Source organism: Labrus bergylta, chromosome 4 (assembly GCF_963930695.1).
Source record: "Labrus bergylta chromosome 4, fLabBer1.1, whole genome shotgun sequence".
NCBI classification, from domain to species: domain Eukaryota; kingdom Metazoa; phylum Chordata; class Actinopteri; order Labriformes; family Labridae; genus Labrus; species Labrus bergylta.
This window is the reverse complement of record NC_089198.1, coordinates 7,907,217-7,924,716: the sequence shown is the minus strand read 5'-3', so window position 1 is coordinate 7,924,716 and position 17,500 is coordinate 7,907,217. Positions and strand designations below refer to the sequence as shown.

Sequence of the window (17,500 nt, the reverse complement as noted above, 5' to 3'; positions counted from 1 at the left end):
AGCCATTGATAGCCTCCACCTCCTGTTGAAGCAGCTTCACATCTTTCTCTCTGTCCTGGATTCTCTGCTGGATGTTTTGTCGACTCACCTCGAGCTCTCTCTGCTTCTCGCTCCTTTCTGCTGCAGCTGAGACTGTGTCATGACCTTTGTGTTCGTCCATTAAACAGAGATAACAGATAGACTGCTGATCAGTACGACAAAATACTTTCATTTCCTCATTATGATGAGAGCAGACGTTCTCCTGGAGCTTCTTGGAGGGCTCCACCAGCTTGTGTTTCTTTAATGGAGCTGCTTCAAAATGAGGCTGAAGATGTTTCTCACAGTAAGAGGCCGGACACTGCAGACAGGACTTACAGGCTTTCAGTTTCCTCCCGGTGCAGACATCACAGGCCACATCTTCAGGTCCAGCATAGCAGTGATCAGCAGGAGCAGCTTGGAGTCCAGTCTTCTTCAGCTCCTCCACTAAAACTGCCAACATGGTGTTTTTCACCAGAACAGGCCTCGGTGTGAAAGTCTGCCTACACTGAGGGCAGCTGTAGATTGTCTTTTCATCCTCTTTATCCCAGTGGCTTTTAATACAGTTCATACAGTAACTGTGTCCACAGGGAATAGCAACCGGATCCTTCAGGAGATCCAGACAGATGGAACAAGAGAAGGCCTCCCGGTCTAGTTGAACTCCTTTCTGTGCCATTTCTCCTCTCGGTAACGACGACTGTCTGAGTTTCACTTCTTAGAAATCAAACTAGTTTAACCTCTCATCTACACAGCATGTGTTTGTTCAGTGTCTGCTCTTGCACCGTCCCACATGTTGGTTACACCCATCCTCAAACTGTAGATCTAAAGGGGAGTGAACAAGAAAATAAATGTCAGAGTGGAACTGGCTGAGTCTGAGAGCAGGAAGAAGAGGGAGGGGTTAACAAGCTCTGATTCATGTTTCATGCCTCTGACAGGGCAGATTCTCAACATGAATACATAACCTCTCTCTGTTGCATGGAAGAAAACTCTATAAGCAAGCATGTAAAAAACTCTAGTCACACATTTCTTAACATGTAAAAAGAAGTGAATAAAACACAGAGAATAACTGAACATGTTTTACAACTAGCACCAGCATTACAAACTGTGAAAATCTGAGACACCACAGGGAGGCGTCAGAGTTCCACTGAACTTCACCACCATTGGAAGAGGTATTTTCACATACTGGTGGTTCACATACTGGATTAAATACATTGACCTGACCTTTATTCCTTGTTTTTGACTATCAGATGGTCAAACTGATGATCAAGCAGATTATTGATGTTGTCTTTAAACATACTTCACCTCAGATTGAAGTCATAATCCTGTTTCAAATACAAACCTACTGATTCCTACTTTTGCCTTAACTTAAAAAGCCTCCCCTTAAAACAGTCGGTTTGATTCCAAGTAATGGAAGAATTTGGATATGTAGTAGAAGTAGTACACCGACAAAAAATACCTCAGTGTCCTTTTGTCGCTGCTCATTTGCTGATCCACGCTGCACGGGGCTGGGGAGCTCACTTGTTGGTTACACCTATCTTGCACTCGTATATTAGTGAAGGAGAGGGAACCAGGAAATGTGTGCACAGAGTGGAGTTGAGCAATAGGGAGGGGTTACCATGCTGCCCTCACGCATGTGATGAATTCTCTTAAAGGGAGAGTGTGAGTTTGTCAGTCTGAGTTTTATCATACAGTTAAGATTAAAAGACAACATTGAACAACCACATGATGTTTTTAAATAACTTACAGCTCACAATAGTTGAAGCAAACATTGAAAAGCTTCATGTTTGGTTTCCTCTGAAATCTACAGTTTCATAGAGCTGTTTTGTATAACTGAAAAAAGTTTTCTTGCTTTAAAGGAGAAGACAACACAGAGAGAATGAAGACAGAAAATACTACCTGAAATGAGGCAGTGTACAAACAAACAACAACATACAGATTCATAAAAGACGTAATGCTGCAATAGAGAGGTTAGACTCTGGAGAATTCATACAAAAGTACAATAAAATAGTACGCAGAAGTTTAAATTTGTGTTTCATCTGTGTATGTTTTACCAAGTGTCGTAGTCAAGACCACACGAACTGAGACCAAGACATACCTGAAATCAGAGTGCTCAGAGACCGAGACAAGACCAAGGCAGGGCAAGACTGAGATAAGACCAAGACTATAAATATAAATAAAACAATCATCATCTTTAAAATCCGAGACCGAGATGAGGCCGAGTAAAAATGATTTTGATTACGAGAAGAGAGCAAGACCTTTTAAAGATCCAGACCGATTTTGAGCACTACAACACTACAGTTTACCCACCTTCACTTCTTTATCAGGCACAAGTAAGTAGGCTCAGGACTGGTGAAATCAAACTTTGTAGTTATGTTTCAACAGTGAATAAAATATACAAAGCATTCATTATCAGGTATGTTCATATTCTGGCTGAGGCTGGTTCAGTGTCCCTTCTCAGGTCAGTGGTTACACTAATGTGGGAAGGCAGCTTGAGGTGAGCACCTGCAATACAGGGCTGTCAAAATCTGAGAAACCACAGGGAGGCGTCAGAGTGCCACTGAACTTCACCACCTTAAGGAAATGTGTCAATACACCTTTTTAAATGTGATCTTTGAATAAATGGTTTAGATGTTTGAATTTCAACCCAATAATAGTTAGTGAAGACTGGTTTAATCAAACTTTGTGGTAATGATGCAACAGTGCATACAAATATCTCAACTAGAGACGTTTGGATTTTTGACTGATATACTCTGCAGTCATTATCAGGTTATTTATTAAGTCTGGCTGAGGCTCGTTAGTGGAAACTGAGAAAAGGCCGTTCTTTTTTTAAGTACAATAGAGCGACACCTAAACAGTCAAATAAGGAGAATGGTATTGGCTGAAACAGTGGATACTTTTATGAATGAGATACATTTCTAATGTGCAGCTATAAGTCCGTTCTTTTAGAAGACTAACATCCCACCAATAAACGATCAATTGTTTCGATCCAATCAGTAAAAGTCTTTAAAACAAGACATCTTCTATCATTTTACTCTCCACTGAAAGTCTGTTTCAAAAGATAGGTCTTACATTGTTTTAAATTTTATTATTCATAGACTTTGTTACTTTGTTTTTCAGATGCAGTGTCTTCCACATATCAGGAGCATAAAAACATATTCTTCATCACTTTTTTTTGTCTGATAATATTTCCTGCAGCCTTCAGCCTCTGTGCCTTCTGATTAGTATTGTGTTATGATGTTTTTAGATTATGATAATTCATGTTTTAAGATACCTCATTGTACATATTTCTATCAATTGGGTAGATGGTTAGTGATACAGCACAGATAAGAGAACAAAAGTCATCACTAGCACTGACAGCCTTCATGACTTAAAGGTCACATATTCTCCTCCTCTTCAACATGTTTAAATAAGTCTCAGAGCTCCACAAAACATGTCTGTGAAGTTTCTTGTTCTAAATCCACTCTGATCCTGTATTTGATCATGCCTATAAACCCCTCTATTTCAGCCCTGCTCAGAACAGGCTGTGTGTGTACGTGCGAGGGTGAAAGGTTAACAGAATGCCTGAGATCCATGTCTGCTGTGGTGCAAGGAAAACGAGAGGGACTGGTCAGAGGAATGTCCTACGTCCACATATGATATTGAAATCAAGAAATTTGGCTTTACTGGTTTCGTCAAAGTACCGTAGTATGCGAGTGCAGTGAAGAAAAGTATAATCAGCTTTCTGTAGAAACATGGAAAAAAAACATAGATGTTAACACATTGTCCCCTAATGACTTACAGAACTCAGCAGAGTCTCCAGGAGTCCAGTTAAACCCCTGTCCAGCATGTAGAGGCTGGACAGAGAGGCGTCAGAGTTCCACTGAACTTCACCACCATTGGAAGAGATGTTTTCACATACTGGTGGTTCACATACTGGATTAAATACATTGACCTGACCTTTATTCCTTGTTTTTGACTATCAGATGGTCAAACCGATGATTGAAGCAGATCATTGATGTTGTCTTTAGACATACTTCACCTCAGATTGAAGTCATAATCCTGTTTCAAATACAAACCTACTGATTCCTACTGCTGCTTTAATTTACAAAGCCTTGCCTTGCAACAGTCGGTTTGATTACAAGTAATGAAAGAATTTGGATATGTAGTAGTAGTAGTAGTAGTAGTAGTAGTAGTAGTAGTAGTTGTAGTACAACAATCAAAAATAGTTTTAAAAAACCTCACACTAACAGTTAAATGTTATCAGACCAATCCCTCACCAGGTACTAGTTGTAAACATAATTCCCATTTCAACAAAGTATTTGATTTGACCATGCGGCAACCAGTGTAGTGTTGAAAAATGAGGCCAATGTGGAAGTGCAAAATCCTGCAGTTCATCGAGTGTCCACTAGAGGCTGGCTCCAGGAACACCGGAATTCACATTCACACAACACATGCAAATAAAAAACTGTTTTTACAGCATGAACAAACATGTTTACAGCCTGGATTAGTTGTTGTCCACATGGGCACACACTGTACGGAGAGTGTATTTTTCTACAACAAATCCGATTTGAGGAACGATACGTGTCAACCATATTTAGCCAAGTAGCTGACATGATTGACAGGTGGGCGCGATGTGTACGAGGCTTAAAACCCGCCTCAGCTCCAGCTCTCAGTCTAGAAAGTTAGACTGAGACAGGATTTCCAGCATGGTGGCTGCTGCTGATGAGCCTCAGGAGCCCCTGCTGTAACAGATGGGTGACATCACTCAGGCTTCATCCATTAATATTTACAGTTTATGTTTCATACACATAATCCTCCTACAGTTAAATAAAAAGCTAATTAGCTAGCTTATCTTTTAATAGTTTTACCGGTCAGTTTTAGAAGAGAAAATGACTTTCAGATGATTGTTTCTTAATTCTTGGCTTGCTGATGAGCTTTATGTCTGACATGTTTTTTTGTTGTTGCCTCCCTTCGTAAACAGCCAGTGACTACACCATGTATCCGTTCTCAGTCCAAAATGGAAAAGACTTCCAGAATCTTCTCTCGGTCTATCTGGATGCAGCTTTCTTCCCGTGTTTACGAGAGCAGGATTTCTGGTGAGTGGTGACTGCTGCTTCTCATATTTGTTTCATGTTTGTATTTATTTGACTTGATAGCATTGTAGCAAAAGTCAACTTTTAAATATTCAGTGAAGATTTTGTCTTTATAGTCAGCTGTTAACTCTGTTAGTTGGACTGTTTGTCCTGAGGCTGGCTTCACACTAGGGAAGTTTAGGCCTGATTTTGGGCCTTTTATTTGTCCAAATAATCTTCAAGTGTGTGGTGTCAATACGATTATTTTACAGCTCCTGATCGAGTCAGAGCCTCCCCGATCTGGAATCCTAAATACAAAAACATGTTTGATATTTACCATTCCAGATCGGGCTGCCTCCGACTGAATACCTGCAGTAGCCAAAAAGAGAGCGAAGAGAGCATCACTTTTACAGCTCACAAACATGCCAGTGAACACAAACATAACTGTGCCCTGAGCCAAGAGGAATATAGAAAAAGAAGAGCAGCTTGAGTAACAACATGAGTGGCTTTTTAATGTCTCGACTGTCTTCCATATTTGTTTTTCTTCTGAAGTCACGTTTGATCACACGAGTTTCTGTGAGATCTCGTGTCTGTGGGATCACCACTGTGAACTCGTTTCTACAAACTGCAGGTGTGTGGTCTCACAGTCGGGTCAAATCGTCTAGTGTGTGCAGTCGGAGGATTATAATGTTTAGAATCATTTAGCTGTCCTCATGTCTTTGGTCTCCCACGTTTTTTAAATAGGTTAAGATCTGAATATTGTCGAGTGTGTAGCCAGCCTAAAAGAGTCCAAGACCTTTCTGATATCACTTGTTTGAAACAGTCGCTGATGAAATCTGCTCTTCACTAGTTCATTTCTGTTTGTGTTGATTTTGCAGGCAGGAGGGCTGGAGGCTGGAGAATGAAAACCCAACAGATCCCAACTCCCCTCTGGTCTTTAAAGGAGTGGTGTTCAATGAAATGAAAGGGGCGTTTGTAAGTCTACACTTTCTGAATCATAGTTTTATATGTAGATACAATATAGTGAAGTTTCAGTGTTCTTTTAAGGAGCTTCAGATATCTTATATTTCATGTTACCTAAAAGCACCTCATGGATTAAGTTTGAGAGTGAAGTGGTTCGTGGTAACTCCAAGTGTTTTTTTTCTTGCTTTTATATTTATACTCACTTTAAATATGTTATGACATCATGGAACAAAGTTAAAATTATGCCTGCTCACGGTTTAGTAGTTGGCAAAAAAACAAAACAACTCAGGCCCTGCTGTGTCCACCTAGCGTTTTCTTTTTTCAGGCAGAAAAGAGCTGGCTGTGCGCTGAGAATAAAAGCGCTGCACGTCCGTCCTGTCTCTATGACAACAGTCTGTTGACAACAGCTCCTGTATGACCGACACTGTTCCGTTGCTTTTCTCTGTTTGATTTTTATCTGTCACTTTGAGCATCAAACGGAGGATGCTTGACCTCCAAATTTTTCCTGGATGATGAGCTCAATAATAATGACATCCCCGTTCTCACGGCTCCGATCAGACACAGAGCAAGGACCCAACTGATGTACTTTATGATTGGCTGGTTGAAAGAAAAGCGCCGGTGACGTCAACAGCGGCCTCATAAAAAGTTGAAAGATTTTTAGTTTGAAGCGCTCGGAGCGATCGCACAAATTAGGCAGAGCGCTCGGAAGAAAGGCGCTGGACGCTGCGCTTTGCTGCTGCTGCAAACGCTCTCTCCTCATTGGGAACAATAGAACAAAGACACTCAGAAAAAGCTAACAAAATATATAAAATGCTAGGCGGACATGGGGCCTAATGCAACAGCAGTGAAACAAGTTCCAGATATGAGATGAACAGGTGACGTCAGATAAATGGTTTTGAAATAAGAGTGTGTCAGTGACTGTTTAACGTTTGATTGTGTGTTTTTTTTTTTAGTCCGACAACGAGCGCGTGTACGCCCAGCACCTCCAGAACAAGCTGTATCCAGACCACACGTACTCTGTGGTGTCAGGAGGAGAGCCTCTAGCCATCCCTGACCTTACCTGGGAACAGCTCAAGCAGTTCCACGCCACGCATTACCACCCCAGCAACGCCAGGTACATGGACACACACACGTGTACACTGTGAGCCTAGAAGGGACAGGAAACTGTGAAGTGCTGTGAAGAAATGAGATGAGAGCAGGTGTTAGCCAGCAGAATCCTTTCTTTGTTACATTTAATAATCTCCTGCAGCAGAACGATGCAGGCTCACATTGACACAGTAGATATGAAACACAGGAAACTTTAATAATTTGATGGTAACTGATGCTAGTTTGTCTTTTTCATGCTTTATCGATCTTATTTATTTCAGAATGATCATAATTCCTTAAAAATAATTTAACATGCAGGCTTTAAAATTGCTCAGAAAACACCCCTGAGAGTGTCCTCCATGTGCTCCTCAGGTTCTTCACGTATGGAGATTTGCCTTTGGAGCAGCATCTGAAGCAGATCGAAGAGGAAGCTCTGTCCAAGTTTGAACGCATCAACCCGAACACAGAGGTCCCCCCCCAGCCACACTGGAGCAGCCCTGTGAGTGTCATAATCCAGACCAGCATCTGTAACTTCTACTGATCAATAGATCTTAAAAACTACACCAACAATCTCAACAGCTGTTTATTATTGCATGCTTTTATATTCACACACTGAAATGCATTGATTAGTCGTTTTGATGTCGTCGTCAATCTCAATGGTTTCCCCAGAGAGAGGACCATGTGACCTGCAGCCCTGACGCTCTGGCTCCGGATCCGGCCCGGCAGAACACGCTGTGTGTGAGCTACCTGCTGGGAGAGTAAGACCGAAAATCATTTCTTTTTATTTTGCATTAAGATGGGAGAAGCCATAAAAAGAGCCTCCATCCTCCTCTTTATTCACTACATCTTGGTTGTCATGTCGACGGCTTTTTAAAGACTGAGAGCTTTACAGTACAGAAAGGATTCACTCAACAATTCTCTTCATTCAAAGTGAAGTTTTTAGCGAGTCCTATTGTTCAGAAATATTTAAAATCTCTTTGTTTTTTTCCCCGCGCAGCATCACTGACACATTTGAAGGATTCACCCTCAGCCTGCTGTCGTCTCTCATGATCTCTGGACCCAACTCTCCCTTCTACAAAGCTCTCATCGAACCCAATATAGGAACTGACTTCTCCTCTGTTGTAGGGTGAGTACACAGGACGCAAAGTAACAAACTCTCACAAATAAAATGATCAGCAAGCTCAGAGGTTATTTAGAGCGACGGCTGGAGAAGCAGCGAGGACAGAAGTTTGGTTTAATGTGGAGGACTTCTCTGATCCAGAGGCTCAATGACGGTCCAGAACCATTTGATCTGTCAGTGCTGAGACAGCCGATGGAGACGACAGAGAGGGGCAGGAGAGGATGGGGATGCTGCCCCCTGGAGGATTTGAATGTTATGGCTCTAATGTTTTAAAATAAACATCCTCATTTTGGCACGTTTGTAAATATTTTACAGCCAGCCGCTAAGATTTCAGTTATTGTCAATCCATGCAATTCTCTAAACACCAGATAAGCCAATAGAAGAATGTAATTGCAGTAGCTGGGTTCAACCTGTAGAGGGCCGTAGCTATGCATATTTCTAACACAAAATGTGGAATTTAAATTTAGATACTTTGTACTCTGGGGGTTTAGTTACTCTTTAAAGACAGGTTTTCATCTATATGATTTTGCTAAACTACTTAGATGACAACTTTCTTTTAGAAATGTCTATTAAAAGATAATTTAACATTTTAGTATATTGCTGCTGAGCTGTGATGCTCTGCCTCATGTGCTGCAGACAGCGCTCAGAGTACTGCATTGTTCTGAAATGTTGTGTTCTGCAGATATGACGGCAGCACCAAAGAGGCGTCGTTCAGTATAGGACTGCAGGGAATGGCCGAGGAGGACACCGAGAGAGTGAAGCAAATCATCAGCCAAACCATCAACGACATCATCGAGTAAGTCCCACGCTCCCTTTTGTATTTAAGACTTTAATATATGTTTACAAACCTGCTCTCTCTAAGTGTCAGCTTGTTTTGATAAAGCCATAAACTGTAAGGTCTACTTGCACATGAAGGATGATGAGTTGCTTGGTTACATGAAATTGAAACGGCACATAAGATAAAATGAGTCCTCGTCATCATCGACAGGAGCGGCTTTGAGGAGGAAAGAATCGACGCTCTCCTGCATAAGATCCAGATCCAGATGAAGCACCAGTCCACAAACTTCGGCCTGTCTCTGGCCTCGGTGAGTTCACAAACACAAGGACACTGCATGTATTTATAAACCTCTATGTGTGAGATATGTCAGGAACAATGATGATGTTAGTTATGTTGTCTCTGCTGAAATCTTGTGTTTCTACCACTATATACTCTGTGTATTTCTATACAAATACAGAATGTTTTAAACATGTCCAAACGTATGAGATGAGCTTGTTTTCACAGCAGTTTATTTGCTGATTTCTTCCTTTTTTTGATGAGTTGCAGTAAACTCAATAATCACAGAGAGTATAATATTTAAAGGGATTACACATGTGTATGAGAAGTAAAGTTTTAATCACTATACATCAATGTAAGAGTCAAACAGGACACTTAGATTAGCTTTATTTTGTCAGTAATGTTATAATCGCTTTGTGGATTCTGCTGCATGTTTCACATGTCGGTTTCATTATTCATGGCTGTTTGTGTATGTATATACATTTTTGTTTTTTCTAGTACATTGCGTCATCGTGGAACCACGACGGCGACCCGGTGGAGCTGCTGCAGATCAACGACAGCGTTGCCAAGTTCAAACAGACCCTGAAGGAAAACCCTCGCTTCCTCCAGGACAAAGTCAAGCACTACTTTAAGGTGTGTGACACTGGGAAAGTACTTTTCTTCAAAACATCCAGAAATATGTGAAAAAAAGGTTTAAAAAAAATACAAGAATAAACCTTTTACAAGTCTCACTAATGTTCTCTGTAGGGGGAAATACTCGGTCTGCTCTTAAGGTCAACCTCAGCCGCCCTGGAGTGTTTTAAGATCATGACAAAAAAACATGAACTTTGAAGGTTTTCTGTATCATTTGTGTTTTTTCTCTTCCTCTTCAAATCCCCATTACCCCCCCTACAGGAGAACACACACAGACTGACCCTGTCCATGAGTCCGGATGAGGTCTACTTGGAGAAACAGGCCAAAGCCGAGGAGGAGAAGCTCCAGAAAAAGATCCATGCTCTGTCAGACAGCGACAAAAAAGACATCTATGAAAAAGGTACAAATGATTGAAACTGCTCCACGGAGGAAATCTGTGTTTCTCTGCTTCTGTTAAAACACTTTCTGAGCTTGACTCTGTGAAATCACACAGAATTGTCTGAAGCAAACAGGCTTTTATTGGCTGCTTGATTGATTTGATTGAAGCCCCAAAAAATCCAATAAACCATCAGATTAACACAATAACTGAGAAAAAAACATCAAGCGCTGCAATGTGACTGTATACAGAATATATTCATGTTGACCTGTTCTAGATCCCTCATTTAGTCATATAGTGTTACAATGCTGCATGTTCAAACTAAACACAGGCAGAGTTATAGAGCATGAGGTAAACATATGTTGGAGTAATCCCAGGATGAGTCAGCAGAGGGCGCTAAACGGCTTGAGGTGTTTTTATTGACACCAGTATCAGATAAATAAGATGTTTTTTGAGCTGCAAATCATTCAAAGCTGCTCTATAAGTTTTCAAAGACAGACAAAAGTGTTACTGAATTGAGTGTCATTTGCCAGTTTTAGTCCGAGGGGGTGAGGAGTTGCCTTAAATATTAAAAACCGTCTTTGAGGGGACTTGTTAGAAACATTAAAGTACAGAGATTTACTGATGGAAAACCATAAAAGAACATTTCACCTGCATTCACTTTTCTGTTTATGACCCAACCAGTAAAACTTGTTGAAACATTTCAGAAGGATTTGATTGAGGCACTTCTGATTTAACTGTCTGTTTCATATTCATGTTCTTCTTCTTCTTCTTCTTGGGAAAAGGTCTGGAGCTGCTGGCTGCTCAGAGCAAAACGCAGGACGCCTCCTGTTTGCCGGCGCTGAAAGTGTCTGACATTGAGCCCACGATCCCTGTTACTCCTGTTCAGATCAGCACAGCAGGTACGGCCCAGTGTCCGCTCTACACAAGTTTATAAAACATTATACACAACAAGGAAGAATCATCTCAGAGTGTTGTGGTTAAAACCCCTTAAAATGTTTCCTCTCCTTGTCTCCTTCAGTCGGCGTACCGGTGCAGTACTGTGAGCAGCCCACCAACGGGCTAGTTTACTTCAGAGCCATGTGCAGTCTCAACACACTGCCGGAGGACCTCAGGCTCTATGTCCCGCTCTTCTGCAGCGTTGTCACCAAGTAAGTTCACCTGACAGTCGATTGGACCAGAGCAAGATTTCAAAATGTGTCACCTGGTATATGAAAAGTTTGAAGATATTATGCTTTATTGATCTTTTCTGTATTTGTGTAAGGTTTGGACAGGTGGTGTTTGAAAGCATTTTAAAGATTGCATGTGTGTCTGTTTGTTAAATCAGGATGGGCTGTGGAGGTCTGGACTACAGACAACAGTCCCAGCAGATGGAGCTGAGGACTGGGGGCATGTCTGTCTCCACCCAGGTCGTCCCTGACTCCACCCAGCTGGACATGTACGAGCAGGTCAGTACCAGCTTACTGTGTTTGAAAAGTCTTACAAATATATGGATAGAAGTAATGTTTGGACAGAGACATTTCTGGACAAGAATACTTTAGATGATGTAGGGAGTGAGTCTGAGCCTGAAGGCAAAGCTCTCCATTTACCGGTCACCTATGATCATGAGCTATGGGTAGTGACCGAAATAATAAGATGGTGGATACAAGCGGCTGAAATGAGTTTCCTCCAGAGGTCGGCTGGGCTCAGTCTTAGAGAGAGGGCGAGGAGCTCAGACATTCTGGTAGAGCTCAGAGTAGAGCCGTTTCTCCCTCAAATCTAAAGGAGCCAGTCGAGGTGGTTCGGCCATCTGATTAGGATGCCACCTGGACGCCTCCCTTTGAGGTCTTCTGAGCACGCCCCAACTGGGAGGAGACCCCGGGGTAGACCCAGAGTTTACTGGAGGGATTACTGTGTATATCCCCACTGGCCTGGGAACACGTCAGAATCCCTCAGGAGGAACTGGGGAGAGAGAAGTCTGGGTTGAATTACTACTGCTGCCACAGAGACCTGACCTTTGATAAGTGGAAGAAAATGGATGAATGGAGTAATGAAGTATGCTGCTCCATGTCAGGTTCCTTCATATATGACATCACATGTAATTTAGTAACTTTATTCTATATTAATTAAATGTTTGTTCTTTATTATGATGATTCTTGTGCATTGTGGAAACCCATCTTCTTTCTGCTGCGTCGTCTTCAAAAATCAAATGTCTCCTCAAAGCTGCAGAAATTGAAACTGAGTGATCGTGTGTTACATAAACAGAGGTTGTGATTTATCTTGGTTCAGTGTTTAACTGCTGCTGGTTACATTACATCGGTATAAAACAGGTAATCAAAGAAGAGTCTTGTCTCTGTGTTCTCTGTTCCAGGGTGTCCTCCTGTCCTCCTCCTGCCTGGAGAGAAACCTTCCTCACATGTTTCATCTGTGGAGCGACATATTCAACAAGTACGTCCTCCATCACTTCTTATAAACTGAGAGAAAATGTGTCCTGAAATTCGAGGAGGCTGAGAAGACAGCTCGATATTTATCTTTTTTTTTTCTCTACAGCCCCCACTTTGACGAGGTGGAGCGCCTGAGAGTGCTGGTGATGATGTCAGCACAGGAGTTAGCCAATGGGATCTCCTACTCGGGCCACATGTACGCCATGACACGTGCAGGCCGTCACCTGACTCCAGCAGGAGACCTCAATGAGACGCTTGGTGGGATGGAACAGGTATGCACCTGGAGTGTTGATCCTAAAAAACTAAAATGATAGTGTCTGACTCCTGCACGTCAGCTTTAAGAAGTGTTGTCATAGTGATTTAAAGCTTGAAGTAAATTACGCAGACGCAGATTCAAGACATACAGTATAGCATGATTTCTTTCTGACAAGCAGAGACAATTTCATTTGTTCCTACTTTGTGCAAGAGGTTTTTTGTTTTTCCATTCTCTCGCTTCATATTTTATCCATCTTTTATCAATGATTACTTCAGGTGAAGTTTATGAAGAGGGTCGCCGAGTTGTCCGACCTCAGCCAAGTCATCCGAACGCTCGTCAGGATCAAGAAGCATCTTCTCAACCCGGACAACATGAGGTGAGATGTTACACCTGAGGAGAGGTTTTCTTTTAAAAGGTTTTGTTTTGGGGCTTTTTGGGCCTTTATTTTAGAGACAGGACAGTGGACAGAGTCAGAAATCAGAGCGAGAGAGAGAGAGAGAGAGAGAGTGGGGAAAGCAGGAAATGAGCCACAGGTCGTCCGCTTGGAGGACTACAGCCTCCACACATGGGGCGTCCACTAACCACTAGGCTATGGTCGCCTCCATGGTGATAGATTTTTGAATGATGAAGAGATAGTGACAGTATTCTGCAGTTAATGTTATTTTAATTACTGCAACATGGTTTCAATATAAAGGGTCTGTTTGTAACATGCTCGTCAATGTAAATGTTTGTCTCTTACAGGTGTGCGATCAACACTACTCCACAGAAAATGTCGGACACGGCAGCACAGCTGGAGAGCTTCATGAAGGACGTGGCTGACAACAGAAAGGAGCGCAAACCGGTCAGAAGTAACATTATTGAGGTAAACTATCAACAAACAAATCAAAACATGAAAGCAGGCAGAATAATTCTTAAAATTAGATTTTAATATTCTCTTGATTTTTTTTTCTAAAGAGGCCTCTCGACCCATCGGATGTCTCGGGGCTGAGCCGGAAACTCATCTCTGTAAGTTTTCAGGAACATCTTACATTTCTCTGTTTGTTTGCTCGCTATGTCAGTGGTTCTCAACTGGTGGGTAGGGGCCCATAAGTGGGTCACAGAGCTGTTTTCAGTGGGTCGTGACTGAGTTCCTAGTGGAAAAAAAATGGTGTCAAAAAGTTTGTAAAGTTCTATGTTCTGTATCTTTGTCCTGTCACATCTTTTGAAACATCTTTCATTAAAAATAAACCTGATAGGTTGAAGAATATCAGAAACTCTGGTCGCAGGAGGAGATGGTGGTGAGTCCTAAAGCTAAACCCATTAAGAACCACTCCTCTAAAAATATCCCTGCCATAGTGAGTTCACATTATATTAAAGGCAGAACCGTCTCTGCAGATTAAAGAAGATAAAATAATGGAAAAGATGAAGAAAGGACGTCTTATAGAAACGCAGAAATACAGATTTTAAAGTCAAAAATCTTTGAAGAAGCAAAATAACACCAACACAAAACAGTTGAACCTTTGATTTCAATAGTTGTGAGATCACCTGTAATTTTATTTTGTCCTTTATTATGAGACATTCCTTCAAAACAAAGTCCTGTGCATGCATGAGATTATAAATATAACGCTTATTTGTTTTTTTTAATACCTGAGTACAATATTCCACCAGTACCGCTCAGCTCTCTTTTAACCATAGTTTACATCTTATTGTATAATATAACTGTTTTGTTTGTATATATACTGGTGGGTTTAGTATTTGTATATGTTCGATATTTAATTACTTCTCTACAGGTGTGCTCCGACAGGTTTTTGTTGTACTTGTACAGTGACAGTAAAGATCATCTTCTCTGATTTCAGGAGCAAAACTTCCAGCCGTGTCAGATGAAAACGTTCTTCCAGCTTCCCTTCCCTGTTCACTTTATCAGCGAGAGTATTCGTACGGTACCCTTCTCCCACCACGACTACGCCAGGTAACCACACCTGTACCTGGCAGGGATTAGCACTTCCTTTAAAAGTCTGATTTACACTGACAGTTTTTTGTCTTTCTACTTTTTTCTATGTGTAACTTTTAGTTCATCTAAAAGGTAATAAAAACTTTTTGTTTCCTTTTTTCTCTTAAAGTTTGTGCATCTTGGCGAGGATGATGACGGCTAAGTTTCTGCATGGAGAAATCAGGGAGAAGGGAGGAGCCTACGGGGGCGGGGCCAGGATGGGAGGAGGTCTTTTCTCTTTTTACTCGTACAGGTGAGAGGCCGCCACACCACACTCAACAAAGTTTTAAAAAACATTGTGGAAATTGTAATGACGTGGAAATACAACAACAGTTCATTTTGTTGCCTTGGCTGAAACAAGTTTAATATTTTATATACACTCAGGCTTTCTCGAACCTTAGAAAACGATGTGCATTTTGGTTAATAGGTGTATTTAATGGAATCTAATACATACAAAATCTCCGTACTTATGAAGGAGTAGAGGTAGATTCTATTAAAGGGGGCAGGCTGGGTTGTCTTTAAGATATGAATTTTGTTAAAGGTCACATATTCTCCTCCTCTTCAACCAGTTTAAAAAAGTCACAGAGCTGCTCAAAACATGTGTGTGAAGTTTCTTGTTCTAAATCCACTCTGATCCAGTATTTCATCATGTCTATAAACCCCTCTATTTCAGCCCTGCTCAGAACAGGCTGTTTCTGTGTCTGTACCTTTAAATATGTAAATGAGCTGTGTTTGACCACGCCCCCTCTCTGGAAGTGCTCGGGTGTCTCAGACTTTCTCGCTACCTGCTCTATTGTTTACGGTGAGAAGGCAGACTCAGAGGGCAGAACAAACACCTAGCTGTGGGAGTGTCACCCACCTGGGGGAGGGGCTACTGCTCTTTGTGATGTCATGAAGGGAGAATCTCTAAACGGCCTTTTTGAGCACACATTTTCTGAAAAGTGGAGCAGGCAAAAGACAGAGAGGATGGACTTTTCTCATCATTGGGGGGTTTGAAGACGGACTAGAGACACATAGAAACATGGTGAAGAGGATTTAACAGAATATGTGACCTTTAAAATGTATTTTAAATCAAGTTTTGGAGAGACAAGGGAAAGAACCAAAGTTGCAGCAGCACTTATTTTGTTCTAATCTAATGAAATTTGAATTGAATTCCTGAAAGAGATTGGTTGCCATCTTCTCAAATGTGACCTCTTCTTCCTCCCTTTGTCCAAAATGCAAAATGTTTATATTACAAGAATATTCAGGCGATCTGTCTGGAAAAAAAGAGACACAGAAGACTGAACAATTTACTAAGGGAAGCCATCATGGGGCATTTTTGGAAGCTGTAATAAAATATTCCAAATGACTTCTACGTTTAAAAAGAATCTTCTTTGAGTTGAACAGTGTGTCGTTGATTTTGTATTTCTTTCTCGTACTTCTCTAAGGGATCCAAACTCAGTGCAGACCTTGTCTGCGTTTCGTCGAGGTGTGGACTGGGCGAAGTCGGGACAGTTCACCCAGCAGGACATCGATGAAGCTAAACTGTCAGTGTTCTCGGCTGTAGACTCGCCTGTGGCCCCCGCGGACAAAGGTGAGGAACGACTGAGTGATCCCTCCAGCTGCTGTCAGGATGCCTCACCTGATCCTCCTCCAATCAGATCTCTGGAGCTTTAACATCTCAGTACATCACTGACAACTTCAACATTAGAAGTCTTTAATGGAGGTTAAAAGCTTTTAAAGGATTAATGAATAAAATGATGAGTAAAAAGTTGAATTATAAGCAAGTTCAGATATGAAGAGATCTTCATTAGTTTTATTAACTTAGTCTCCGTCTCTGTTGTAAAGCCGTCACTGTCTCCACTTTATCTCTTAGCCGTCTGGTTTGTTCACTCTGTGTTTGTGTTGCAGGAATGGGTCGCTTCCTCAGCGGAGTCACCGATGAGATGAAGCAGAATCACAGAGAAAGACTTTTTGCTGTCACTCACCAAAGTCTGGTGGAAGTGGCTGAAAGGTACAAACTTGATGTCCCCTTACATAACTCAGAAATGAAGAGAAGGAGAAGCTAAAAGAAAAAACAGACTGACAAACTGTTCCCGTTTATTCCCACATCAAGTGTTAACTCGTGTCTTGTTTTCCCCCTCGCTGCAGATACCTCGGCGTCGGTCAGAGGACTTGTGGAGTTGCTATCTTGGGTCCAGAGAACGAGGCGATTAAAAAAGATCCCTCATGGATCGTAAAATAATCCAGTCTGTAGGTAACTTGTGATTTAAATACTCAACTGGACTTCTGGAGAATCACAGCTGCACGACTTATTCTGTACTGAATGCTGAAAGTCTACGGTTAGGATTTTTTATTAAAGAGTCAAAAAGCTGAAGCGCACAATATCAAGAGGAGGACTGAGAGCTGCTGTCATGGTTCAGATACGTCTTCATTCTGTATATATTTAATGAAATATATGATCATGTTGGAATACACTATGTGAGTGAGCTCTTCTTTTTGGGATCATTGCAAAAGTATCATCAAGAGATATATCATTTATATAAACTTCAATCAGGTGTTTTTGTTTTTTTCT

The 17,500-nt window shown here is 41.4% G+C and overlaps 2 protein-coding genes across 2 annotated transcripts in view; one reads left to right on the top strand and one right to left on the bottom strand.

The window, feature by feature from the left end:
• The window catches only part of LOC136179023 (tripartite motif-containing protein 16-like), a 1,756-nt gene extending 1,065 nt beyond the window's left edge, over window positions 1-691 (bottom strand). The window contains exon 1 of the mRNA XM_065953614.1: window positions 1-691. This exon is cut by the window's left edge and continues 1,065 nt beyond it. Coding sequence (XP_065809686.1) covers window positions 1-691 — 691 coding nt within the window.
• A 4,286-nt stretch (window positions 692-4,977) lies between these two features.
• LOC136179020 (presequence protease, mitochondrial-like) lies at window positions 4,978-17,170 on the top strand. The gene is made up of 23 exons (XM_065953610.1): window positions 4,978-5,090; window positions 5,945-6,041; window positions 6,983-7,143; window positions 7,488-7,614; window positions 7,785-7,873; window positions 8,113-8,241; window positions 8,918-9,031; window positions 9,224-9,320; window positions 9,788-9,922; window positions 10,184-10,322; window positions 11,084-11,200; window positions 11,320-11,449; window positions 11,626-11,746; window positions 12,649-12,725; window positions 12,828-12,993; window positions 13,253-13,353; window positions 13,719-13,839; window positions 13,932-13,982; window positions 14,813-14,925; window positions 15,077-15,199; window positions 16,374-16,519; window positions 16,837-16,939; window positions 17,077-17,170. The coding sequence occupies exons 1-23, from the start codon at window positions 4,990-4,992 to the stop codon at window positions 17,168-17,170; spliced, it is 2,652 nt and encodes an 883-aa protein (XP_065809682.1). The 5' UTR covers window positions 4,978-4,989.
• The last annotated feature ends 330 nt before the right edge of the window (window positions 17,171-17,500 follow it).

What these genes read in the sequence shown, in the direction of transcription:
- LOC136179020 (XM_065953610.1), top strand. Translation starts at nt 4,990, where the DNA reads ATGTATCCGTTCTCAGTCCAAAATGGAAAAGACTTCCAGAATCTTCTC. An exon ending in GACTTCTCCTCTGTTGTAGG is followed by an intron (nt 8,242 to 8,917) that starts GTGAGTACACAG and finishes TGTGTTCTGCAG; the next exon opens with ATATGACGGCAGCACCAAAG. An exon ending in TGTGGCCCCCGCGGACAAAG is followed by an intron (nt 16,520 to 16,836) that starts GTGAGGAACGAC and finishes TTTGTGTTGCAG; the next exon opens with GAATGGGTCGCTTCCTCAGC.